Source organism: Suillus clintonianus (assembly GCF_016758775.1).
Source record: "Suillus clintonianus strain FC179 chromosome Unknown DEU56scaffold_49, whole genome shotgun sequence".
Lineage (NCBI taxonomy): Eukaryota > Fungi > Basidiomycota > Agaricomycetes > Boletales > Suillaceae > Suillus > Suillus clintonianus.
The window spans coordinates 110663-136070 of NW_024539273.1; the positions used below are offsets into that span (position 1 = coordinate 110663).

Below are 25408 nucleotides of genomic sequence, written 5' to 3' on the forward strand. Positions count from 1 at the left end.
ATGTGATGGAACAAAGTATCGTACCTCGTTATCTAATTTTGTGGACAGGAGATATGCAACAACCGAGGGTAAACCTTGAAATCATGACGTGACGTGATTAAATCGTTATATGGTGCCGTAATTCATGCCGTTTTGTCTGGGAGTTTGGTAGCAATCTTCATAGCGAAGATGCCCATGGTGACGAAGATAGCATACACAGCATAACCGCCCATAAGGTTGTGCTGAATAGAGTATGCAAACATGGAGGTAGATGAGGCAGGGCCAATGGCTCGAACGATGGATGCTGTCATTTGCGCAAGACCATTGGTAGCTCCCAATGATCGCTTATTTGGAGCTGCTGCGGTGATGAACATCAGGATACAACCTGCAAATTCAATGAGCTACGGCAGGGGAAAGACCACTCAGAAACAACCGCACCGAATGACATATCCACGAAAATACCCAGTACCAGCGAGCACGTGAGTGAAAACCAGACAAGCCGGTTGATTCCATATTGGCATGCAATCATGTTGGTGATCGGGAATAAGGCGAAGATAGGAATAAAGCACGCTTCGCAAAACCGAAAAATGGTCTTGGGGCCGAATTTGTTTATCAACGGTGGAAAAATTATTGTCTGCACGACACCGTTGACAATACCGAAAGTTCCCATCCACAGACCAATAGTGATAGGATCAAATCCGAGGCCACCCAGTTCGATCGGCGTGGAATAAAAGAGTGGTTGAAGTGCAAACATTGCTATTTCTAGAGTAGCAATGCAACCATAGTTGATGACAGGGATCAGCACGGATGGGACGAAGAGCGAACGCATCGACACAGGTGAGTCATCGATGGCATTTTCGGGAACGTTGAGGGCTTCGCCATCAAGAGCAGACACGGATTTCTCTTGCGTCTGTTGCCTAGGCAGGGTCTGAAAAGTCACATGAGGCAAGATCTTGTCAGTGCAAAGGACACTTCGTACCTCTTTTAAGAAGAATAGAATCGTCAGGAAACATATGACCGCAAATGCTGCAGCAACAGCGCTAGGCAGGAAATAAGGAAACTGCGACCAAAATGCACCAGGGAATATGGTAGGAAAATGATGTTGAGGGTGTTCAAGAACTCCACCGATCATAGGACTTTAAAAAGTATATGTCAGCCTCTGGATTGAATGCGAGGAAAGGGTTGTTACATGCCCAATAGTAGCACCCAAGGACCACGCAACTGGCATCAGGGCGAAGCCTTGCGCTATGTTGGTGGAGTCAGTGAGTTCACCCATCATACTCTTCATGACTCCAATGTTGCCATTCAAGGCACCAGTAATGCAACGACTGTGCTTATTCAGAAGGCAAACTTAACTGCAAAAATTGTTCCTCACCTAATAATCAGCCCCAACAATGTCCTGGATAACCCAAAACAAAGCATTGACAGGGAGAGCCCAAAGATTCCTAACAAGAGAACAGGTTTGCGTCCAATACGGTCCGAAGTACGGCTCCATTGCAAAACGGTCAGTGCCTGAGTGGCAAAAAAGAGTGACTCCTATCATGGATTTGATAAGGTTTGAGTGGAACGCGGAGATGCTATGACAGGCGCAACTTACGATCAGCCCCGCATAATACCCTAAACGATCAAAAGAGCGCATCAGATGATTGGATTGTTACGTGTAAAAGGTTATTACCCACCAACTTTTCGCTCATCGCCGCCAGTGATGTCCAACTCACTGACAAGCTAAATGTAACATTGAAAAGTGTGATTTCGACGTGGCAAAGGATACTGACCTGATTGATGTAGGGATAGATAGATTGAGCTGCAATTGGCTCAACCAGCAGTGCCAGCAACAAAATTGAAATCTGAAGCTTTGGCAAGGGAGTGGCCTTCTTCTGGCCTTGCTGTCCTGCGTCGAGAAGAGCAGTGCGCTCATTGACATCGATGCCAGAATCTGAAGGCCCTGTAGAAGAAGACATCCTCAACAAGTGACAGGCAAGGTTAAAGGAACTGGTTGGCGATCCCAGTTATATATACGCCGGCTAGTCGAGCGGCCAGAAGGTGACATAAAGAAGTCAACCTGGGAGATGCTGGATAATCAGGAAGGCGTTTCGATTCACAAACCCAGGGGAGCTTGCCCGTGGAGTAAGATCCGACAAATTTTAGAACTCCAATTGTGTACAAGTTTAGTCAAACAATTTGCTTTAAAAGATGACAACCGTTACATCATAAACTCGAACCCCTGTCACCAGACCTGGATTGAACCTGCAATGTCTAAATTTCAGATTACATGTCAAAGACGAGGTAGCAACATGAACATAAGTCAGAAAGAAGTGTATAATCAATGCCGCAGCTAAGCAACAGCTTCTAGTTGATAATTGTGATATGATTCTCATCCGCATGCTACTAGTGAGAAATAGAAGTAAGGAAGGGAGCTCACGTCGGTGACCTGAGCATCAGCTGGTAAGAAGGAAATATCAGCATTGAGTCAATAGATGCATCAGATGATAAGAATATCAGGAGGGGGTGCCCGAAATAATTGAGCTGTGGCGGGCCCTTTCGGCAGTGATAATACGAAGACCGTCGTGATGATACATCATATGTAAAGTAATGACCATCAGATAAGGCTCACCATCATGAAATCACGAAGCACGCGATCGCAGCATGAGAATGGCTTGACCGTCAACCCTGAAACGAATTTGCATCAGATACGAAATCATTAAAGGCGAGACATGAGACTCAGAACGTAAAAATACAGCCAGGAATTTACATCAATAACCCAGTGGGGTATCAGGCGGTAATTCCTTTTTGACATCCCTGCAACATGATATAAAGAGTAGTGCTTACATTAGAATCGAATCCGGCTTCATGGGGATATAGCCCTGGTCCTGGAGAGAAATGATGAGTACAGGCTTAGAAAAATCGACACAGAAGAGTAAGGGATCAGTGGATTGACAGAAAATTGAAAGCATTGGGCCTATTTATGAAGGCGCTCAGATACTCTAGTTTGAATGAAATGTTTCATCGTACAGAGACAAACCAATACGCGACACGATAGGTAATATAACTCACCTAGGCTACGCCCAGCTCGGGATGAATATCTTGATGGGAGTTCGTTATCATGATAAACAAGAGCCCTGTAAAATCATTGAGTAATAGGTACACATGAATCTGAGCGACTGGACATTCAGGGTAACTATGACAAAAAGGACACATTGTGCCATGAGACACTCGCCATGAAGTGGAAAATATCATCGTGGAAGGAGGTAGTTTAATCATAGTGAATGGTCACTAACCTTGATCATCATCCCGGAATGACTACGCCGCGAGCGTATTGAAAGGTGTTAAACCATCCTTGACGTCGTAGGTCTGGCCATGAGACTAATCTTTGACGAGGTCGACGGAAGTGAAAAAAATCATAAGGCAGTGTTTGCCCGTCGATTCCAAATTTTCAACTGATTGGTTTAGGGCAAGTTAATTCGCATTTTAGGCGAGTCTTCAAACTTCAAGCGGCAATTCCCGGCCTAGGTACAGTTCGAAAGACGCAGATATTTTGACAATAACATAGCGCACGCATGAATCGTTTCATTGACTCTACAAAGTAAGTACTTATGTATTAAGTACTCTGATCCGGGACGTTGTGGAACTTCATCAATGTCACCCCATATGTATGGCTCCATGCAGATATCTGCGGTGCGTAGCCACCCGATGTCCAGAATTCTTGGTACGGCATCAATTCCCAACCTTGAGTGTGATCAGTGGGATAGATTCCCCATTTTCGAATCTAGACACGGCGCTGTGCAAACGTAAATAACTGTCAAAACATTGTGTGGGTGTACAGCGGGTCATCCTGTCTTATTCAAAGGACGTAATCGAAGGGTCAGTCAATGGTTTTCGACCCATTGGGGTTGTATAACGGGGACTACTGAAGGACCGGACATATCAGAAGTGTCTCACCCGCACTAACTGATTTCCCTGATCGTTTGATTAGGGGTGGTCGCTTCTATAGAGATAAGGCTTACTTGTTGAAGACTTCGAGTATGGAAGGGTGGTAAGTTCCGCTGCCTGTTCCATTCGATGGCTAGTAAGAATGTCCCCACCATATGGCGTAGGTAGTTAGATGGCCTTGTGCCTCGTATGTCCGAGGTCAGACGACCTGCTTGTTCTAATCGCCAGGGGAGTTATCAGAGTTTGGACCCGCCCAATTTAATCGAGATGAGCTTGGTTTAGTTTGAGTGGTCTGCACACGGTTTGAAATAATAGAGGCTTGGTCGAACACGACATCGACGGTTATGATCCTCATTACGCCATCGCTTTACAGGATGATGTTTAACATGGCGCAATGGCGACGCGATGACCATTTTCCAAGATCCGTATTGCTTGACCGATTTCAGCAAACCAACTAAATCCCTTTTCATAGCCGCCAAAACCCCGGGCAAACGGGTATTTGAGCCGGCGTGCCAGCGACGTGTATGGCAACGCCTGCACATGTAGGTGCAGGTGATGTTCTGAATTAAACGGCGGTATATGGAAGCCCATCCTTCAAAAAGATGATGTCACGATTAGTATAATTCGAGGGGGGATTGACTCACTTCCGCTTTGGCTCTGGAACATTGAACGTATCCAGAATGGAATGTCCTATTTCCTCCATTCTCCGAACTTGGCTCCAGATGAGATATTTAGCTGATGTAGCCGGTACAGAAATGCTCACGCATGTTCACATCCTTCTCGGTCAATTTCCTGATACTTTCTGATTGCAACATGAGCAAGTAAAGCGGGCAATTTCGTGAAGCTCACCAATGTGGGTCTTTGGGATGAGTTGAATATGGTGTTGCGCCGATGGACGAATGTCCCGAAAGGCAAGAAATTCCTCATCCTGGACCATCATCATGATCCACGGGTCAAGCCTAGGCTCATCAAAGTCCCAACAACTGACAAACTCGCACCTCCCATACGATATCAAATCCACTCCGGTTTGTGGAATAGGCTCCACAGAATGTACACACGACTGAGGAGTTGCGGGAAGTTTGTGGTTTTCCGATGATCCAATGAAATAGTCCTTGCAACATAGTTCTGCCAGTGGTATCGACTTGTCCGAAGAAAGAATTTCTATTTTTAGAAATAACTGTTGTTGAGTTCACCGCTTCCGAGTCCGACGCGAGCCACTTGCCAGCTGCAAGGTTCTCCAGCTCTCAAATCTCCGTGTTTATTCACCACCACACTCCCCGCATGAACTCCCAGATATTCCAGCGCCAGCTGCATTGAACCGCGTCATCTTCCCCAGCTTTCTGAAGTTTGCCGGGCATCCTGTTTATTTGCCAGTTTCAGGCATGTCTGCATCTCCAGACAGCACGCACACAGCTCTTTTCGGCGAGGAATCTACTTTCTCTGGAGAGCCACATCCTGGTATTGAACCATCTGTCTCTTCCGACGCCTCCGACAACGAAATAGACAGGTGTTCACATATCACTTCCGTCCTCGCCGATCCATCCGGGAAAGCAGGTATCATAGACAAATTTAAAACAGTCGTAGCCTGGCATGCTCGTAGGACACATGATGCTTTACACCCAGCAAAGCGAAGAAAGGTATGTGCTAGCTTATTGATGTGGAAATGCCTTGTTAAATAATATTCGACCCCCCTGTTTTACAGGTATCTTCACCGACCTGTGACACATGCAAGCAAGCACTCTCCCGACCGTTCGTCTGTCTGCACTGCTCATTTGCAGGATGCTGGTCAGAAGGTCACATCACTAACCACCTGAAAGAGGCGGGACATACGTTTTGTTCGTTTTTTGCGCCACCGCAACTTTCGCCTTGCTGACAATTCTAAATCTGCTCAATCCAGGCACTGATGCAAAATCCGGATCAGTCTTCTGTTCAGAGTGCGACGACTTTGTCTTTGATGACACCATCGACGAATTGCATCTCTCCACCGTTGTATCGGTCGAGGAGCAAAGAACGAAATTTCAAGGTAATTGGGCGTGACACATTCGCAGGATAACAGGTTTTAATTTACGTCTAGTGGCGAAGAGAGGCCGAGAGCCATATCAACCGTGGATTCCGACAAGCGACGAGTCCACTGCCCTGAAGTATATCGCCACAGTCCCCTGTCAAGGTCCACTCTCCCATTACAAGTCAGATTAAATAATTTGCTCACACCAAATAGGTCGCCGTGGGCTGCTCAATCTAGGGCAGACATGCTTTTTGAACGTCATTCTCCAGTCATTCATCCACAACCCGTTATTACGGAATTATTTCCTCAGTGATAGGCACAATAGCAGGCTGTGCAAACACTCAGACTGCACCTGTTGCGAAATGGATAACCTGTTCACGGAGGTTAGTCATAATCCGCATTGTTCCTGGCAAACTTTGATTGCTAAAGAGAGTTGAAGATATATTCCCCTACCAATACCCCATTTGGACCCACCTCTTTCCTCGCCACAACATGGAAAGTTTCTGCCGAGATGTCAGGCTATGCCCAGCAAGACGCACACGAGTTTTTCATCACCGCACTCAACCAAATTCACGGGACATGCCGTGGATCGACAAATATTTCGTGTAACTGCATCATTCATCAGACTTTCGCCGGCCAGTTCCAAAGCGATGTTACGTGTGAGAAATGCGGAACCGTGACGAGCACCATCGATCCGATGCTTGATATCAGCCTCGAGTTGAGGTCAAAGTCTGGGGAAGCGGCTGCTGACAACACGCTTGCGAGCTGTTTACGCAGGTGAGAAGGTCCATTATTATTATTGGCTTGAGTATTGACCCTTTGAAAGATATACCAAACCGGAGAAATTGGGAGCAAGAGAGTACAGTTGTAGCAAATGCACGAAAGCCTCTCACGAGGCCGTGAAGCGTCTCAGCATTCGGACATTACCACCGGTTCTCAGTTTTCAATTCAAGGTTCATTGATATACCACATGAGCGAGGTAAATTGATGCTGACATAGTTTCAAGCGATTCGAGCATAAAACGTCTGGGAAAGCTGCACCGCAAAAGATCGACGCTCCAATTCGAATTCCAGTCTCTATTAATATGGCGCCTTATACGACTCTTGCTATGAATACAACCGGAAAGGACGGTGAAACAGGGTGAGAGGTCTTTCCCAAATAAACTGCCATTGATTTTCTGATCAACTCCGTGAATAGCTACCCAGGGCCTGACGCAATGTATGAGTATGATCTATTTGCAGTTATTAACCATGAAGGGCAAATGGATAACGGGCACTACACGAATTTTGCTCGTTTTCAAGACGAGGTGAGTGAACATGGTGCAGTCGTGTTCGCATAGTTGTTGACGGTGTCCAAGTGGTACCGTTTTGACGATGAAAAGTATGTAACTTATTGTCCTCGTCCACTGCGTGATCTCACCTTTAACAGAGTGGCTCCGTCGACGCTCAGTGACTGCCTAGCCTCAAATGCTTATATGTGCTTCTACGTCAAGCGCCATCTTGACTACAAACCTCATTTGAAACCAACGTATCGGCTTGCACGTGAAAACGACATTGTCCGGGAGCAAGCGATGGAGCGAGAGAAAGAGGCAGCACGTATGAAAGAAGTGGACGATGCCCTGATGGCGATGGTCGGTGGAGACTGAAATGGCCCCTAAAATGCGAAGAGGACACAGAACGATTGTATTTATAGGAATCTAGTGGTCGTTATTAACACAAGGAAAAGAAGTTTAGTACGAGGTGAGAGTAAGGGGAGTGTAGTAATGGAACAACATGGGGAAAGGAAAACAAGTTCGTGATATGCAAGATACAAAGAAATGGGAGTACCCGATATTTCCAGAGTGAGGTCGTCGCGGATTTGAGGGGGGGAGGAAAGGAAAGGATGGTAATCAAGGAATGATATCATAAAGTTCGCCATCTCTGACCCGGATCTCTACCACTTCTACTGAGTCGTAATCAGTCATCGAAGATGTATTTGACGTCCAGGAGCTAGAAAAGCCTTTCGAGTTTGGTGGTGAGGTAGATGCAACATCTGTAAGATAAATCATGCCGACAATAAGCCTTCTGTCCAGAAAGCAGTAAATGAACACTGAATGAGAAACGCACATCTATCTTTAATGTAAGGGGGGACGAATAGATCCTGTATTTAGAAAACCGGTCAACTGAGGCTCATAAATTTTTCGATAAATGATACCGACCTGGTTCCATACAAAACCTTGGCTCTTCTGAATAGTCAAGATTGGACGAAGTGTGTACGTCGGGCGGCGCTCTCGCTTGCGATAATGCTTCTTTGTTGGCTCTTGCTCAGGGTCAAGTGCTCTTTGCTTGCCCTTCATATCCTTCTTAAACTTGGCAGCATTCTTCTCATCGTCAACTCCATGTTCACCTCGATCGATCTCCATGTTCTGCGTATCATCCTGCCTCTCAGTATTTACGGCATGATCACCGTCAGAATCACGGTCGTGATGGGCGTAGTCTTCACCGTCTTCTGAGCAGGACTCATCTTCGGAAGGACTGTCATTGTAGTCTTCATCATCATCGTCAGATGGAATTTGTTCATAGCAAGCCCAGGTTGGAGGAGAGGAAGCACGACCGATGGTACGGCGCCTGAAGTATGAGGAGTAAGGAGAGTTTGGGGTAGGTACTCCTGGACTGGTCATCGCGGTATAGGATAAAAGAATAACAGGTTGAGGTTAGTTGTATGTATGTGTAGGTTCAAAACAACGTGTGTGTGTGCTGTTCGATGATGTGAATTGGAACCAGTGCTTAAAGCAGTGTAGTGATAGCTCGAGAGTGACTACTGTGACGAACTGATATCTCCTGCATGCACATGTTCCCACAATCCCACATATAGCAACTATCTAAGTGACTCGAATTCAGTCAGGACGATCATGATCAAACCACCGCAGTCATGATCTCTCAGATATGACCCTCCCAGTGCATGATATCTGCTCGTGGCAGAGCCGTATCCATGTCCTACCCACGGCACTGTAAGATCGTGGGAGAGCGTGATACAACATTGATCGAATAAGTACAAGAGGAACAGCGCCCAATATCATATGATGGTGTAGACACCGTGTAGTAGCATGCGACATCGTGCCGCATCAGTGGAAACAGCATCACTGCAGGTATTGGAAAGATGCGAGCGCGTGCGAGGGCCAGCAGAAAAGAAGTGACTTGTCATACGGGTCTGCCATTGGGGGAGAAACCTGTGAAAGTCGAGGGGGACAGCATGTGAGCCTATTAGGCATTAGTGATGTGCGAGAAAAAGGTTTCTACGCACTATCATTGGCGGTGTCGCGGTCACCTTGTAAGTTGGCCTGCCTGGATCATGATGTGTTAGGCTGTATCGGCACTTGAAACGCGTTCGAGCTGTGGATGTCTTCACAGGGACTTGGAAGAGTCTGAAAGTCCTATTCGATTCGGCCTTATTACACTTTCAGACTTTCTGCTGCTTCGACATTCCTGGGACTGAGGGAACTGCACGGCAAAATGAAGTCACTGTTTTGGTGAGTATTATTAGGTAATGTTATGTCAGATATTACCAGATTTGGATGGATTTCGGGCAAATCACCCTTTGGTCCCAGCAAAACATTTACAGCAAGCGCAGATCATCTGTAACTTATAAGTCGTAGTAGATCACCATCGTGCTGAACTGATGGCGGGCACAAAGTTCGCATACGTGCGCAATTTCGAGCTCCCAGACCCACTGTTACCGGACACCTATCTAGTCTGTCGTCTCGATGGTCACTCTTTCCACCGGTAAGTGAGCATCGGAAGCCGATCGAAGGACACAAAGCCTAATTAATGGCATCGCGCTCTACAGGTTCTCGGACGAGCATGGATTTTCCAAGCCCAACGACGAGCGTGCGCTCCAACTCATGGATCACGCCGCAAAGAGCACGATGATCGAGTTCAAAGACATCATGCTTGCATTCGGTGAATCCGACGAATTCAGGCAAATATAACCCTTTCTCCGAGTCACGACCAGCCAGTTTCATCACTCATCATAGCTTTCTCTTCCGAAAGTCGACCAACCTTTATAACCGACGGCATTCGAAAATACTCACCATGTTGACGTCCTACTTCACATCGTGTTATGTGTTCAACTGGTCGCAGTATTTTCCAGACACACCGCTGCGATATCCACCGTCATTCGATGGGCGCATCGTCGTGTATCCGACCGAGCGTGCAATTCGAGACTACTTCTCATGGCGGCAAGCTGACAGTGGGTCTATATCAGACTATCGTTCTGCAGAGACTGAGCTCAGCTGCTTGTCAGCATAAAAGCCCACATAAATAATTTACACAATACCATATTTTGGGCTCTCATACAGAAAGGAGGTCAAACTACTACAGAGGCTCATGCCACGCTCAGAGTATCTATTTTCTTCTTCCATGGCTGTCATACAATCATTGACAAATCTTCAGGGCACCGTTTCCGCGACTAAGCACGAGATGCTGTTTTCCCGGTTCGGTATCAACTATAATGAAATCTCACAGAGGTTCAAGAAAGGCAGCGTTATAGTTCGAGAAATCGTGCGTCTAACTGGAAGGTACTACATCGACTGCTGCTCACGTTAACATATAGGTAGCTCCTAAATCATCCGACGAAGGCGAATATCTAGAATCCCCCATGCCTTTGGCTAGCTCAGGGGTCAAGGAAGAACGCGATGAGGGCCTCGAGCCCTTAGCAGCGTCTGATCTATCGACAGACATACCTTCACATCCACAATCCATAAACGAAGGTGATGAGATGCCACCTTTGGACCCTCCGCGTCAAAAACGTTCCAAGGCGAAGAAGAAAAACAAATTAGAAACTACAGTAGAGGTACTGCACTGCGACATCATCGGCGATGAGTTCTGGCTGGCCCGTCCACATTTGCTACAAAATTAAGACGGCGTCCCAGATACGTGTGCCATTGTCATTGTCAACGCTGGAGCCCAGTAAGAAAGTAGCAGCTGCTTCGAGAAACGCAGGCTACGGCCCCACGAGGGAGTAGGGCTTATCATACATCGCAGGTTTGTGGCCCTCAATTAAGTAATGTTATGTACACTCGCCAGAAAAAATTTGCTGCAACATCTTCGTCGATATCTATGACTGACATAGGCGCTTGACTTCTAGGTGTGTTTCTCTGATCGAGATGGCTGTGCAGTGTCGTCGGATTTCTTGTGTCCCACCACACCAACACTTCTCAGAAACACGAAGCCAAGAAGTGACGCTGTACTATCGATAAGGATGCGCAAATCCGGTATTTGTTTGAAATGCCTACCAAGAAGATTCCACGAAGCAGCACTCCATTGAGCAGCCTTGTATGCACTCAGATTCGCCGATGCAGGAGCATTCGTCATTTGGGAGTTCAGAGTGACTCCCAGCTGAGCGGACTCTTTCGTGACAACGCTGTCGAATACAATTGTGGATATGGTCAATCCGAACGCAGTCCCGAGCTGCAGGCAGTAGGTTAACATTGATATTAGGGAGGGAAACAAAAATATGGCCAGGCAACGCACCTGCATCATAGTCTGAAACAGAGCTCCAGCAACGCTCTGCTCGTGTTGAGATACCGTTTTCGCAATAAAGATCGTTCCAGATGCAAAAACAAAATCGGCGCCACAAACAGAAAGTATTGTCGATGGGAATCCGAAAGCCCAATATGTCACGGAGGGGTTGATGACCGCGAACAGAACACAAGAAACAGCGCTGAACAACGTTCCAAAAACTGTCGGAAAATTGTAAGACAGTCCATTTTGCAGGGTCTTTAGTATTTGACGGACCGACGAATGCAACAAGTGGAAGTCTTCCTATGAGTAATGCAACGACATAATTGCACAACACCCCCGAAATAAACATCGGTAAGAATCGGATCATGGTTAGTACTGGCGATAATAAAAGATAATTTTGGTAGTACAGCTGAGGATAGTCGAGCTTTTTAGAGCGAAAGTGCCACGAAACAGAATTTACTCACCTGAACCCAAAAGGTCCAGCTGCTGAAGCCGCACATGTTGAAGAACGCAACACATATGACCACTGCCAATTTACCCTTGGACCGAGTCCATAACGACGGTCTCATGAGCGGGGGAGGCGTCCACGCCGATCGGGGTTTGGAGGTATCATCTGCAATTTTTTCTAGGAAATGCTCCCATACAACGAAGGAGGCAACCAAGAAGATACCGACGATGAGAAGAGCGATGATATCTAGCTCTACCATCAAGATGGATTCAGTAGAAAGACAGGAACAACCTTACAAGGGGTTTTCCAGCCCTGCGGTGCGAGAGGTCCTTGGCCAAGAACAAATACGATAAACACAAGTCCGGATGTCACTAGAACTGCGCCGATCCAGTCAAGGCGCTTGTCAACCTCTGTGGATTTTTTATCGGCATCGAAGGATATCAAAGCACCGATGCAACACATCGCTGAGAATGCGGCAGCTACATAGAAAGTTGCACGCCAGTGTTGGCTATGTTCCGTCAGCTCACCAATAGTGCGATCTATAACGTAAGTATATACCTCGAAAGTTGGGTAACTGTACCACCGACTATCATTCCGAAGGCACCACCTATAGGAGCACCTGCTGCAAAAGTAGAAAAGGCAATTGACCGTGCACGAGACGGCGGAAATGCGTGTGCCAATATACCCACCTGGCGCAGGTGTGAGGGCCGTTATTGGATTCATACTATCAGTACATACCGCTGAGGGGACCGAGGCAGCTGCCCCGAGGCCTTGGAAACCTCGTAGAATGATGAGGGTCTGTCCGACTGAATTTCTCTGTAGCAAACGCATGTGTTGAATAAATTATTGCTTACCATTGACGCGGCTTCCACCAAGTGAAAATACGAGTTGAAATAAGGAGCCGAATATGAATGCCTTCTTGCGACCATACAAATCAGCGATCCGCCCGAAGAACAGGAGGAGACACCCCTTATTATCGTGCAATTGGTGAAAGGTCGATGCACATAAACGGATATACGCACTGAACTCAAAGAATATGCAGAAACCAGCCACTGGAGCTGATCTTCTTGAATCCCGATGTCTTGGCCAATAGTTGGCAGGGATATAGAAACCGACGTCATATTTGAAGTCTGATGTCATGAATGTAATAATAATTCAGGGATACGAACTTCACAGACATACCTGGAGTACCAGAGCAAAAGTACAAGTCACGACGATCAAAACAGATCGAAAAGTACTGCGCTGTGGAACTTTGGGGGTGTACTTCTCTATCCCAGTTCCATGCGGATCTTCTGGTTCTTGCTGGACCGTATCATTGGAGATGTTGAAGGGTGGCCTTTCTTCCATTAGGACTCCTCCGAAATTAATGGTGGTCTTTTGTAGAATGAGCTGTATGTGGCGACTGCGATCTCCCGCATGCCTACACTATGTTGGCACCGACCACCGCAGAAGCTGGTCTGCCGGATCAGAGCGGCTAAGTATCTATAAATAAAAACCGACAGTCGCAACATCAGTGACTGAAATATTGACGAGTGGGTATTTGATTTGTCGCGGAAGTGACCGCGGAGACGTGAAGAGAGATGAATGCAGAGCTTCTATCACCATGTAAAGGTTTGGGATTAAGGTGCGCAAAGCGACGAATGCATCGCCCGTGGATCCACTGTTTATCCCTTGGTTTGCATGGGATTTCTATGACCGAGAACAATTGCGTCAAGTTGATGTTGAGCGTCAGTTCGTGCTCATGCGCCCGACTTGTGCATTTGCCAAAACCATTGAGCCCTGTTGAGCCAGATTCGTGACATTTTACGTCTCTGCTCAATAACCAATTGAAGGGCGGTGATCGTTCATGTTAGTCTGGAACGAGAGGGATGATAAACTGCCTTCGGCAGTCGCCGAAACTGAACACTACACCTGTCACCTATAGTGTGATGCGCTTGTGATGCGCCAATGCGATGCGCGCTCCCACCACGCCTACTCGTATGCGTCGATATGCTTCGAGGTACCCACAGTCCGAGCTTATACGTGGTGCAACTTGCACGTCTTTACAAGGCGACATCGATGTTGGATGTGACTTGGAAGCTGGTGATATTATATCCCTTGATGGAAAGCCGAAGCCTCGTTGTTGAAACACGTTGAACTAGCATGGTGTTTCAAGACTAGGGACGACCGCCTACCTGTAAAAGGGAAATTCAGAACCTGCCTCCGACGCAATCCAAGATAATTGCTTGTTCAGGTCTATTTGGACATACTGTTCACACTGCCATCTTGAATTACCTTGTGAGGCATTTTCTAGAGTTCCCATGGTCAGACGCTCTCAGTGAAAGGGAGCTGACGTACTCATTTCGCACAAGGGACCTTATCCATAGGCAATCCACGACCTCGATTGCTTTCAACCATTTCACAGCAAGCGACTTTTATTACTCCCTTTGGTAATTTTCGGGGTGTAAAGGTGAAACATGTCACATCTGTCCGCCGTGCTTAAAAGGCGGGCCCGCCTACTGATATTTCCAGTGAAAAAAAGCCCACAAGGCCTCACATATCCTTTCCGTAAATCCTTGGCTATTTTTCTTAGATTTCTTAGATCTCCTTCGACCCTTGGGACCTCCCTTGACCCCTTCAAGGTACATTTGACTTATATCTCGGAAAACGCCGTTACTGATGATTTCTTCATTTTTATCATTATTTTTATTACGTCATATTCACAATCTTTGATCACGGGACCCTCCGCGTCGCGTCTTCACTCCAACATCCACATTCCGTTGTTGTCAAATTGTTTGGTTTGGTGGGTCCCGGCCGTTTTTTTTCACGATGTCCTCTACAAAGTTCCATGCCTGGCGGATCGCAATTCAACACCTGGGGCTTGGCCGGCGGTCTACCTCATCTCGGCGGTCTTTCACTCAACAATTCAGTCACGATCCCGCGCTCACATAATTTCTCGGACGGGGAGTCCGACTCTGGCACTGCCCGCGCCGGCAACCAGGTCGGAGCCACCCATTTTAGCCATGGCTCTCGAAACAGAGGTCAAGTTCTGGCCCCGGACTATTTTGATGACACTCCATATGTCCCTCCTCGGGCAGGCCAGTCCTTGCCGCAAGGATACCCAACACACGCGCCACATGCCAGTGAACACGCACACACTAGAGCTCACGGCATCCCATCTGTGAGTAACCGTATCTCCTGTACAAGCCATAGACTTAATTCCTTGTTCCTCCCACTGCAGTACCCAAGTCCCGCGGAATCTCATCTTAGCGTGGACAGCAACTGGAGCAGCTCATCATCTTCTGACCAAGACCTATCTCATTCTCAATATCAGCAATATAATACATCACTCCCCCGCCACTCATCTTCTAATGAGCCACAGCACCCACGACAGCATCTACAGCAGCATCCACACTACCCAGCTTACCAGGGCCTTAATCGCCTTGGCCTCGAGCATGCACAATACCCAGTTCACCCATCTTCCAGTGGCACCCCCATCCAATATAGATCTCCATATCAATCCGACAACATTCTTGCTCCCGAGTTCTATGACCAAATAAATCCGGATCTCGCCAATCACTTATCTCAGACACATCCCGACTCGTCGTCGGCATCACTATCTAGTTCCCATGGGTCGCTATCGACATTCTCCGTCGCTGCTACCGCTGATGAGAGGTCTAGGCACCTTCTCTTCGAAGACGCGGGTCCTTATCTGCGCGAGACGTTGCACATACCACCATACAAGGAAGTCAACTTGTCGGCCCTTCCGGATCCTCCTGAAGGGGAGAAACCAAATCAGCCATATCCTATACTTATCAAGCTAGCAATTTACGGAAGCCCGAACAAGCAGCTCACTCTCCAAGAGATATACACAACGCTCGAGGATCGTTTCCAATGGTTCAAGGTTCGACGACACGAGAAGGCTTGGAAGGTGCGTTCGCGTGCTGATTCCGCATCCACTGCGCCTCACGTTTTTGCACAGAACTCGATTCGCCATAACCTTTCCTTGAACAAAGTCTTCAAACATGTGCCACGTGCCATTACAGAGCCAGGGAAAGGAAGCTATTGGCAACTCGACTGCTCTGCCGGCGAGGGCTACAAGCGCCCTCGTAAGCGCCGCAGCAAGTCTGCTCGAGCAGCACTTGAACAGGGCGACGATGCCGATTCTTCGTCGGAAGGCGATACGGAGGGGATGAACGCACCTGCTATGTCAGCGGGTTCGAGTCACGCTCCAAATCATCCTAGCCCCGTAGCCTCATCCGATGACTCTTACATCGATCCCGAGTTGCGACCAGGAACTCACATTGTTGGCGTAGGTCGAACCCGATCTACATCGCGCAGGCCCGCCGCCACTAGTCCATATCCCGTTCCTGGTTCTTCTCAGCAGTCACCAAGGTATCAACAGACCCAGTTGCCGCCTTATGGAAGTCCAGAACCAGCCCCGAGATTCGGTCAGCCGTCATTTGGGCAGGGATCGTCATTCGGACGCCCGGGGTTCGGCCAGGCGCCAGCAGTCAGAGTTCCTGTATCCTCAGCATCTTCGTCCTCAGCATTCGTGGCGTCATCTGCCGCGACGTTTGGTCCTGCTACAGTGACATCCTCCCGTCCGCAACATGCTTTTGTGACCCAAGATCGCAATGCGCCTCTTAGGCAGCCCACTCCCAGACCGGGTGTCGAGTACATGCCTGAGGGTGTCTTGCCTAGTGCGAGACGCGCTCAAAGTTACCACCAAGGACAGTATCCGTCATCCCAGGGGTCTTCATCATCGCAACAGAGCGGCTCCAGCTACTCTTCTGAACCTAAAAGCAAGGACAGGACGATGTGAGCGCCAGTGTTTCAGACCGATGATCCCGCGCTCCTGCATGTGCGGGGGATCATCGAAAGTCTTGCGCACATATTCTTCATGCATCGGTTTCTAGTGTTTCATCAGGTCTCCCTTTAATGTGTTCTTCTCTCTTCTTTCTGCCGTCCAATGCGCTCATAATGAACTTCCTTGATGATGTTTCCTTGTTTTTCATCCGCTTGTTTTCTGCTTGTTTTCCTCTTCATTCCTGCTCGATGATGTGATATGGATTCGGAACCTCACTGCAATGTTTGTGCCTCACGTGCTCACGACCCATCTACTTACATCCCTACAATTGACTATCATCCATGCATCAATAATCACTATGGTCTGGTTCACAAAACTGTATTATTCAAGTCCCTATCATTGTTCCAAATATATATCAAACTTCATCTGGACTGGACTGATTTCGTTTGCTAAGGCTTCTCCCTCGGTAAACAGATAAGCTCGCGCATCTCCCGAGTTTCATGGTAATCCTCTATAATTCAACAGGTATATTTATAATAAACAAGTCCAATAATAGTGGATGAAACACATGAGGAAGGGGTATCAACACCACGAAGACTCCGAAAGGCCATATTAAGCACAACCAATCAGATCCGAGGACGACAGGTCTGGAAGCAGTGGGTGCACTATCGCGGGAGAATGAAACATCAATCCGTCTTTCTCGGTGTCCAATTGCCTGGACCGAATCCCCTAGGTCCCAGTGCCTCGTCGACAACATGCATCATCGCGAGGACCTTCTCGTCCTCCCATCTCTTACCGACGATCTGAACTCCAATAGGCATACCCTCCATCGCTTTAGGATCGTAAACGGGATTCTTGCCCAAGTACATGCGTGAATCGAGCATTTTCGATCGGCCCGAGGCGCCTGCCACGAAATCTGCTGGTAGCTGGTCCGTATCTGGGTTCACGCGCGTGACTGGTATGGTGCCGACGGGAGAATCAATGACGTTGAACATGATAGTCGCGGCCGCGAGCGGGGCTAGATATGTGGTACCCCTGGGAGACTGTGAGCATTGCAACCAAGTAGGAAGGCACTGAAGCTCACCCGTGAGGTATCGCTGGAAGTGACTGTACAGGTGCGATGATCCCGTCGAAATTGTATTTGTCCCACACCTGGGGTGTGTTAACGAAGGAAAATTTCTGGGTGTCGACAAGCTCACTTGTTCATACCAGGCAGCATTAACCTTATTGCGTCCGTCGGTCAGATCCGTGAATTCCAAGACAGATTTCTCTCGTGCCGCCGAGAAGAAACGTGAGAAAAGGGAGTCGCCCAAGAACGTCTTGGTGATCCAGCAAGCCAAATTACGCACGAAGGATGGTAATCTGGGGCCCAAGGTGACTAGGAACAGACTGTCCTCCTGTCAGTCGGATGATGTGAGCTACAGACGGTGCATCCTTAATTTAGACTTGCCATAGGGTCAGAATCCAGATATGACAGCATCTTCTTATAACCGTCAGATGAAGCGAGTCCGAGGAACACCTCCATCGCAGTTGTGTCTTGATCAAATGTCAGGACAAAGAATGAGGATAGGTATAAAAGCGTACGCAGAGGAGAAGCAAACTCGATGCATTCGTGTCCCTGCTTCCTGAGTGCTGAGACTGTCTCCAATACTGCTCGCTTGCATGCAGGCGATGATTCCAGCAAGCCATCTATTATCCTGTAAGCAGCAAATCACGAAGCACGACCAAAATATATCACGTGTACCTGACAGGTAATAACCAAATCGAAGCTTGGAAGAGAGCTCGACGGGTTGGTACGGCAAAGGAATATTCTGGTGAGCCGGGTCCTTTTGACCAAAGATAGTTTTGCAGAATAATTCACAGTCCTCAACAGACCTAGCAAATAGTCAAGAAATGAGCCAAGAAACGCGGGTAGCGACTAACCGCGCCAAAGGCCCAAGGCAAGATCGAATTGCTTCGTATCCAGGCCGGCAGCCTGTAAGATAAAGCAGTTAAGACGCCTCGCTTGACAGCATCGAGAGCATGTCCAACCTTGTATGCCAAAAGAACTGACGCGTTCACCCGACGGCTTCATGGAGTATATGCCGCAAAACGATGCCGGAATGCGTAAGCTTCCTCCGATATCAGAACCGATGCCGAGGGCAGATCCATCCATGGCAAGCAAAGCTCCCTCTAACACCAGACACTGTTATTTACCGGGATATGAACAAGCAGATAACAAACCTCCACCAGAACTGCCTCCAGATGTAAACTTGTTGTTCCATGGGTTCGTCGTGCGACCCCAGAGAGGATTAGAGCATTCGAACGCGAACATTGTCTGCGGTACATTAGTCTTCACGAAGATGATGGCACCAGCAGCTCTGAATTGAGTAACGACCTGAAAATAACGATGAAGGAGAGAATCGGCGAATGCTATGCTAAGAACGTACGAAAGCGTCTTTTGTGCCCGGTTTATTGGCCCACGCAGTGAACCCAATGGTCGCGTCATATCCCTCGATAGTGTCTATAACATGGTTCAGAAATGTATCGGGTGTACATGAAGCGACGTACACTGATCCTTGAAGCTGACTGGAACACCATGGAAAGGTCCCCGCAATACCTTTGTGCTCGCAAATTCTGCGTCAAGCTCCTTTGCTTGTTTGCGGGCGTCTTCATATAGAACTGTGAAAGGTATCAGGATGGAAATACCGGAAGAGAATGGTGAATCTACTCCCCTTCTGTGAGACAGTTCGTCTCGGCCTGAGCCATGGCCGATCGGGCAATGTATGCCTCTAGGACTTGAGAAGAGGTCCATTCTCCTTTAGCTATCCTTTGCACGATTTCGCTGGCTACAGAAGTCACGACGGGTATGCACCTCTGAACGGAATGCAGAACTAACCCGTTGCTTTGGTATAGACGTCATGATCGTTCACCAAATAAGGACCAGCGAAAGCGAGCGCCTTGTCTCTTGCATTCCGCTTTGATGTAATGATGCTGTTTCTTTGGTCAGAGCTTCTCATGGCTTCAAAGATTCGTTAGCTGTGGATAATGGAGTGAGGGAAAGGAATACGCAACCAGCTGGTCGAACAGCCAGCGGTTGGCATATGTCCACACTGAGGCCGACGCTACATCATTCACACAGTGCTAATTATGTGCATGTGATTCCTTTGTGTCGTCGCCTTCCAGGAGGAGCGCGTGCAATTCCTAATGCCTATTTCCATCGCAGTACTAACGTGAACACCGCGGCAACACCGCGTTATACTCATACTCATGCCACTCTTCGTTATTATTATAACTTTCACATTGCTTTCGCACCCATCTCAGACCTCCCCGGGTCTTCCGCAAATCATACTACGCACGACGAGGTCCATCAACCTTCGTTCCAAGAGCTTTGTCAACCTCTCAATCATCTCTAGACGCGTTCCCGTTGGTACAATCGAGGGGTTGATGTCGGCGTGAGCTTGAAGATTACGAGTGAGCGCGGTATTCGATAATAACGGACATGCAGAGGGATCAGTGATGAGAGGTAACCCAGGGTCGACGAGGTACTGCTTGTGTAGGTCTACAAACGAGGTAAGTTACGCTCAATGAACAAGAAACACCCAACTATCGATGTATTTCTCGCATCTGAATGGGATTTCAATGTCAATGATGCGATCCTCGGTGTAGATTACCGCTGCGAGCCGACGAAAACCAGGCATGCAGATTCCAGTTGCCTGAATCGAAAGATATCCAAGGTTGGTGAGCAGGATTATAGCTGGTATTGCATCGTCGTCGATCTTCGGATTGTGTGCAAGGCTCAGATAACGCAACTTCTCTTTGAGGGCGACCAGCAAGAACACCCTAAATCGCTCCTTGGACCTACACCAAGTGGCACCTCCACTGGGACCCCGGAAAACCTCTAGCCGACACTGCGATCGACAGCGTCAGGACCGTCCACAGGCCTCTCGCCTTAGGCGCAAACCACCAAAAACTATAATAAAGACCATAAAAAACCTAGAATCCGCCCCACTAACATGCCTGGAGGTCGAAGGAGCATCAGCGTAGGAGGAACCTCCCCACCAACTTCGCGCACAACATCCCCAACAACAACACCAACATACGGACTCAACACTCGCAAAACCACCAGAATTCCTCTCACACAAGAATCAATAGAAGCCCAATCAAACAAAGTCAAAAATGCTGCCAGCGGCAAATCTTTTCTAGAATCGAAACTCCTCTGCCACGTCAACCAACCATTTACGTTAACTCACATAATATCCATCCTTTTTCAGATCACCCAAATGTCAAGCTCCACTCCGGTCTCAGTAACAGCAGCAATCCGAGCAGTAGCGTATATCCTGAAAGACCACATAGCATGCGACATAGCGGAATCAGCATCAAAACAGATTACAGACATCTTCAAGGACAATGTCACGGCCAAACTAATCGATCACGTGGTAGCTGCAATCTCCCCGCAAATCGCACTCATACACAACGCATCTCAAGCACTCGACGAAACCTTGGAAACAGCATCCGCATTGCATAAACTGATCGAAAGAGAACATACTGAAAAGGAAGATAATATCAAAACGGCAGCTGACCGTATCGAAGAAAAAGCAGATCTACTCTACGACTCTTTCGAAAATTTCCAGACCGCCATCCAATCGCTAACTCCCTCTTTAGACGTTACCCAGGAAAAATTAGACCTCCTCTCAAAACAATATCATAACCCGCCAACCCAACAAACACCCCTCCCTGGCCCAGCTGACCGACAACTCTATAGCTCTGCAGTAGCAACGAACATCCCATCACCGGCGGACAGAGCATTAGGCCGCGAAGCAATCCGAGCACGCCAAATTTTATTAGATCCTAGTCCAGAAGAAAACCTATTCCCTGCGGACCTCCCACAAACGGAAACAGTGAAGAAACTGAAGGAAGCAATAACCAACATCGAAGACCCTAGTAAACCAGAAGGAAACCTACGATCAGTATCTCGTCTGCGAAATGGAGGTATCATAGTGGAATTAGAATCCGAAGCACTATCCAACTGGTTGAAAAGCCCCAAAGGAATGAAACTGTTATCAGACCAACTCAACAACACAGTATCGCTCCGCCCTCGTCTGTATCCAATAGTAGCTGAATACCTCCCCATTCATCTTCAGATCGAGCAGAACACCTTCCTACGCAAAGTCGAGATAGAGAACCACCTTCCGGAAAACTCAATCGAATCGGTCAAATGGATCAAACCAGTCCACCGTCGCTCCATCACCCAGAAGAAGGCTTTCGCGCTGATCCAACTAAACGACATCAAGGTCGCCAATGAGATCCTAAGGGAAGGAATCTGCATAGAGAATGAGCGCATAGAGGTGAAAAAGAACAGAAGGGAGCCGATCAGATGTGCGAAGTGCCAACGCTACGGGCACATCGCCCGCACCTGCCAAGCCACACACGATACTTGCGGTACATGCGGTAATCAGCACAGAACATCAGATTGCAACGCTTACCGGACAACTCGATGCATCAACTGCAACTCTAACCAACACACAAGTTGGAGTCGCGCCTGCCCAGAATTCCGCCGCCATTGCTCCCTCCTAGACGAGAAACACCCCGAAAACAGGATGCCTTATTTCCCGACGATGGACCCTTGGACACAAACCATCAAACCCCCGCCGCCACCACCATCCACGAGAACGCCTCCCCCGCCACCAACATCCCATCAACCACCACCACCCCCGAATCGTCCACGCAACCAACGTCAAACCACCCTCGTACTCACCTCCCAACACCGCCCTCTACCCTTGACCCTGCAGCCAACACAAAACGCTCGTTCTCAACCCCAACCACGATCCTACTCCCCATCATCATCCCTAAATAGATTCAGACCATCATCATCTCACCAACCCTCGCTCTCCCCTCAACGCCCCCAAACTCCCTCAATGCACGAAGCCCTCAACCTTCCCCCTCTCTCTTCCTGGGCCGACGAAGAACCTAGCGCATCTCAAACGCTCTCTAATGAATAGACACAATCCTCGCCCTCCCGTCAGACTCAACATATGGCAGCAAAACCTAAATACCTCGTTAATAGCGCAATCCTCCCTCCTCAACAGCCCCGAAGCCGCAAAATGGGACATCATGGTCCTCCAAGAACCCCATATCAACTTCCTACGCAACACCACGGCCAACCACCGGTGGCACGTGGTATACCCGACCCAACACTTCACCCATCCCCACCAACGCACAAGGGCAATCACACTCATTAGTACAAAACTTGACACGAACTTATGGAAACAAATCCCGTTCCCTTCCTCCGATGTATCTATAATCCAAATATCGGGCCCCTTCGGCACTTACTCGATATTCAACATATATAACGACGGTAACTCACAGAACACGCTGACTAATATTAACTCTTATTTAGAACGTAACATCAACACCATCAGACCAAACGAAGACAGTCAAATGTTATGGATGGGCGACTTCAACCGTCACCATCCATTATGGGAGGATATACGGAACAGACACTTATTTAACTATACCACCTCTCAACCGCTTATTGACATGCTAGCTAACTATGGACTACTCCAGATACTTCCCAAGGGCATTCCCACTCTCCAATCGACAAGTACAGGTAACTGGACCAGGCCCGACAACGTCTTCGGGACCGAACGATCCATCGAAGACGTCATCACCTGCAAAACGGATCCATCGCTACGCGGTCCCTGTACCGATCATGTCCCAATACTTCTATCTCTCAATCTAGAAGCCCAACGCTCGGACGCCACGCCAAGAAGGAATTGGAGGGCAGTGGACTGGGACCTCTTCAAGGAACACCTCAGCGGCCTATTATCTACCCACCCTCCCCAACCATTAGCAAGTAAGGACGAATTCCAACAGGCCGCTTACCGTCTCACCAAGGCTATCACCGACACCATCGAAAGCCACGTCCCAACGTCCAAACCGTGCCCACATTCAAAACGGTGGTGGACGCACCGACTCTCGCAACTTCGAAAACAAGTCCAACACCTCAGTCGGGCCTCATACGAGATGAGAGGCATTCAGAACCATGAATGTCACTCCGAACTTAAGAAGGCAAAAAAGATATACGCTAATGAAATCTCGGAAACGAAGAAAAGCCACTGGATTGAATGGTTGGAGGATCTCGAAGGGAACGACATATGGACCGCAAGTCGTTACGTCTCCTCAACCCCCACTGACGGCGGACAAGCAAGAATCCCCACCCTAGTGAAAATCCTACCGGACGGATCCACGTTAGAAGCAACAACCAACGACGAGAAGAGCAGGATGATCGCTGAGTCCCTCTTCCCCCCTCCCCCCGAAGCTGACCACATTCCCGCAGACTATTTATACCCCGACCCAATAGCCCCATTCTCACCCATCATCAAAACCCAACTCCTCAAAGCCGTCTCCAACCTCAGCGCCTACAAAGCGCCGGGCCCGGATGGAATCTGTAACATAGTATTCAAACAGTGCATAAGCGTCCTAACCCCCTACCTTCTCTATCTTTTTAACGCAGTCTTCAATCATCGAACCTACTACGAACCTTGGCGACAATTCACTACGGTAATTCTTCGTAAGCCAGGCAAACCTAATTACACCACGCCTAAGGCGTACCGTCCTATCGCTCTCTTGAATTCCACTTGCAAATTGCTAACGGCAATAGTGGCAGATCAACTAACTTATATTCTAGAAAAACATCAACTCCTTCCAAGAACCCACTTCGGCGGGAGACCAGGCCGTTCGACCACCGACTCGTTGCACCTCTTCGAACACGTCGTCAAAAACGCGTGGCGCTCCCACAAAGTCGTCTCAGCATTATTCCTCGACATCGAAGGGGCCTTCCCCAATGCGGTGACGAACCGCCTCCTTCATAATATGCGCGCTCGCCGTATCCCCCGAGAAATTGTGAACTTCACCGAACAAGTTCTCAGGGACCGCAAGACCCAGCTTCGATTCGACGGATATACCTCCGAATGGATTCCGATCGATAACGGGATCGGCCAAGGCGATCCGTTATCTATGATACTCTATATAATTTATAATTCAGATTTAATAGACATAGCTAACCAACCCACAGGCAGACAAGCACTCAAGGAAATGACCCTCGCTTTCGTGGACGACACCGCACTAATCGCAATAGGACGCAACTTCGACGACACGCACGCTACTCTCAAGAACATGATGGAAAAACCGGGAGGAGGATACGAGTGGTCAAAAAACCACAACTCTCGTTTCGAAACGTCCAAATTTGCGCTAATGGACTTTTCTTTGAATAGGAACAAACCCCGCCCAACCCTCACGCTGAGAGGCATCAACATCCGCCCATCCGCCACACACCGTTTCCTAGGAGTAGTCCTCGACCAAGAACTAAGATGGAAACCCCAAGTAGACTACGCCCTGGCAAAAGGCACAGCGTACACCCTCCAGTTCAAACGGCTCTCCACGATGACCAAAGGCATTCCGCTTCGCCTCATGCGGCAATTATTCAACGCCATCGCCATCCCGAAAATGACCTACGCGGCCAGCCTCTGGTTCTCTCCCGCATTCAAGGAAGGATCAGACGAAATGCAAAGAGGATCCCTAGGCATAGTCAAGAAAATGACGTCAATCCAGAGAATCGCCACCCTAGCTATGACCGGAGCCATGAACAGCACGGCCTCCGATGTACTCGAAGCGCACTCCAACGTCCTCCCCATCGCACTCCTCCTTCAAAACATTTGCCACCGCGCCATCATCCGTATTGCCGCCCTCCCCAAATCCCACCCTCTCCACGATCC

General features: G+C 48.3%; 9 protein-coding genes across 9 annotated transcripts; 3 read left to right on the top strand and 6 right to left on the bottom strand.

Annotated features, from left to right (window-relative positions):
* Nucleotides 1-28: 28 nt before the first annotated feature.
* On the bottom strand, nt 29-2106 carry DEU56DRAFT_423563 (major facilitator superfamily domain-containing protein). Its single transcript, XM_041346160.1, has 8 exons — nt 1755-2106; nt 1659-1704; nt 1577-1596; nt 1355-1515; nt 1173-1307; nt 959-1115; nt 418-907; nt 29-364 (listed from the first exon to the last, which is right to left on the bottom strand). The coding sequence occupies exons 1-8, from the start codon at nt 1938-1940 to the stop codon at nt 123-125; spliced, it is 1437 nt and encodes a 478-aa protein (XP_041207095.1). The 5' UTR covers nt 1941-2106; the 3' UTR covers nt 29-122.
* Nucleotides 2107-4088: 1982 nt separating this feature from the next.
* Nucleotides 4089-5040, bottom strand: DEU56DRAFT_423632 (HIT-like protein). The gene is made up of 5 exons (XM_041346161.1): nt 4908-5040; nt 4759-4837; nt 4673-4711; nt 4554-4620; nt 4089-4501 (listed from the first exon to the last, which is right to left on the bottom strand). Exons 1-5 carry the CDS (start codon nt 5028-5030, stop codon nt 4291-4293), a joined length of 519 nt encoding a protein of 172 aa, XP_041207096.1. The 5' UTR covers nt 5031-5040; the 3' UTR covers nt 4089-4290.
* A 251-nt stretch (nt 5041-5291) lies between these two features.
* Nucleotides 5292-7929, top strand: DEU56DRAFT_951102 (uncharacterized protein; the record flags this gene model as incomplete). Its single annotated transcript, XM_041359138.1, has 12 exons — nt 5292-5367; nt 5461-5546; nt 5612-5744; nt 5807-5932; nt 5996-6076; nt 6128-6297; nt 6354-6691; nt 6741-6867; nt 6921-7054; nt 7112-7220; nt 7272-7294; nt 7343-7929. The coding sequence occupies 12 exons, from the start codon at nt 5292-5294 to the stop codon at nt 7557-7559; spliced, it is 1620 nt and encodes a 539-aa protein (XP_041207097.1). The 3' UTR covers nt 7560-7929.
* DEU56DRAFT_423671 (uncharacterized protein) lies at nt 7681-8730 on the bottom strand. Its single transcript, XM_041346162.1, has 3 exons — nt 8112-8730; nt 8020-8053; nt 7681-7945 (listed from the first exon to the last, which is right to left on the bottom strand). Exons 1-3 carry the CDS (start codon nt 8571-8573, stop codon nt 7803-7805), a joined length of 639 nt encoding a protein of 212 aa, XP_041207098.1. The 5' UTR covers nt 8574-8730; the 3' UTR covers nt 7681-7802.
* Nucleotides 8731-9571: 841 nt separating this feature from the next.
* Nucleotides 9572-10810, top strand: DEU56DRAFT_871988 (Thg1 C terminal domain-containing protein; the record flags this gene model as incomplete). Its single annotated transcript, XM_041355748.1, has 6 exons — nt 9572-9675; nt 9740-9871; nt 9927-10141; nt 10204-10292; nt 10345-10456; nt 10629-10810. The coding sequence occupies 6 exons, from the start codon at nt 9572-9574 to the stop codon at nt 10808-10810; spliced, it is 834 nt and encodes a 277-aa protein (XP_041207099.1).
* A 112-nt stretch (nt 10811-10922) lies between these two features.
* DEU56DRAFT_423734 (major facilitator superfamily domain-containing protein) lies at nt 10923-13326 on the bottom strand. The gene is made up of 11 exons (XM_041346163.1): nt 13046-13326; nt 12886-12993; nt 12718-12832; nt 12602-12669; nt 12422-12552; nt 12160-12371; nt 11880-12109; nt 11689-11824; nt 11425-11633; nt 11187-11361; nt 10923-11135 (listed from the first exon to the last, which is right to left on the bottom strand). Exons 1-11 carry the CDS (start codon nt 13208-13210, stop codon nt 11035-11037), a joined length of 1650 nt encoding a protein of 549 aa, XP_041207100.1. The 5' UTR covers nt 13211-13326; the 3' UTR covers nt 10923-11034.
* Nucleotides 13327-15530: 2204 nt separating this feature from the next.
* On the top strand, nt 15531-15920 carry DEU56DRAFT_691318 (uncharacterized protein; the record flags this gene model as incomplete). The annotated part of the gene is made up of 2 exons (XM_041347136.1): nt 15531-15773; nt 15825-15920. Coding segments are annotated over 2 exons (339 nt in total), but the record flags the coding sequence as incomplete, so codon positions are not given.
* A 1418-nt stretch (nt 15921-17338) lies between these two features.
* DEU56DRAFT_871990 (amidase signature domain-containing protein) lies at nt 17339-19651 on the bottom strand (the record flags this gene model as incomplete). The annotated part of the gene is made up of 13 exons (XM_041355749.1): nt 17339-17687; nt 17737-17804; nt 17852-18030; nt 18099-18188; nt 18237-18341; nt 18397-18527; nt 18576-18627; nt 18684-18824; nt 18876-19029; nt 19082-19155; nt 19203-19313; nt 19379-19480; nt 19531-19651. The coding sequence occupies 13 exons, from the start codon at nt 19649-19651 to the stop codon at nt 17339-17341; spliced, it is 1677 nt and encodes a 558-aa protein (XP_041207102.1).
* Nucleotides 19652-19760: 109 nt separating this feature from the next.
* Nucleotides 19761-20473, bottom strand: DEU56DRAFT_951132 (uncharacterized protein; the record flags this gene model as incomplete). The annotated part of the gene is made up of 2 exons (XM_041359139.1): nt 19761-20193; nt 20239-20473. Coding segments are annotated over 2 exons (477 nt in total), but the record flags the coding sequence as incomplete, so codon positions are not given.
* Nucleotides 20474-25408: the final 4935 nt, after the last annotated feature.

What these genes read in the sequence shown, in the direction of transcription:
- DEU56DRAFT_423563 (XM_041346160.1), bottom strand. Translation starts at nt 1,940, where the DNA reads ATGTCTTCTTCTACAGGGCCTTCAGATTCTGGCATCGATGTCAATGAG. An exon ending in TTCTATTCTTCTTAAAAGAG is followed by an intron (nt 908 to 958) that starts GTACGAAGTGTC and finishes GTGACTTTTCAG; the next exon opens with ACCCTGCCTAGGCAACAGAC. An exon ending in TTTCGTGGATATGTCATTCG is followed by an intron (nt 365 to 417) that starts GTGCGGTTGTTT and finishes TTGAATTTGCAG; the next exon opens with GTTGTATCCTGATGTTCATC.
- DEU56DRAFT_423632 (XM_041346161.1), bottom strand. Translation starts at nt 5,030, where the DNA reads ATGTTGCAAGGACTATTTCATTGGATCATCGGAAAACCACAAACTTCC. An exon ending in GATTTGATATCGTATGGGAG is followed by an intron (nt 4,838 to 4,907) that starts GTGCGAGTTTGT and finishes ATGATGGTCCAG; the next exon opens with GATGAGGAATTTCTTGCCTT. An exon ending in CATCCCAAAGACCCACATTG is followed by an intron (nt 4,712 to 4,758) that starts GTGAGCTTCACG and finishes TGTTGCAATCAG; the next exon opens with AAAGTATCAGGAAATTGACC.
- DEU56DRAFT_423671 (XM_041346162.1), bottom strand. Translation starts at nt 8,573, where the DNA reads ATGACCAGTCCAGGAGTACCTACCCCAAACTCTCCTTACTCCTCATAC. An exon ending in AAGGTTTTGTATGGAACCAG is followed by an intron (nt 8,054 to 8,111) that starts GTCGGTATCATT and finishes TTCTAAATACAG; the next exon opens with GATCTATTCGTCCCCCCTTA. An exon ending in CCCTTACATTAAAGATAGAT is followed by an intron (nt 7,946 to 8,019) that starts GTGCGTTTCTCA and finishes TTTATCTTACAG; the next exon opens with ATGTTGCATCTACCTCACCA.
- DEU56DRAFT_423734 (XM_041346163.1), bottom strand. Translation starts at nt 13,210, where the DNA reads ATGGAAGAAAGGCCACCCTTCAACATCTCCAATGATACGGTCCAGCAA. An exon ending in CTGCATATTCTTTGAGTTCA is followed by an intron (nt 12,833 to 12,885) that starts GTGCGTATATCC and finishes CACGATAATAAG; the next exon opens with GGGTGTCTCCTCCTGTTCTT. An exon ending in GCAGGGCTGGAAAACCCCTT is followed by an intron (nt 12,110 to 12,159) that starts GTAAGGTTGTTC and finishes TGGTAGAGCTAG; the next exon opens with ATATCATCGCTCTTCTCATC.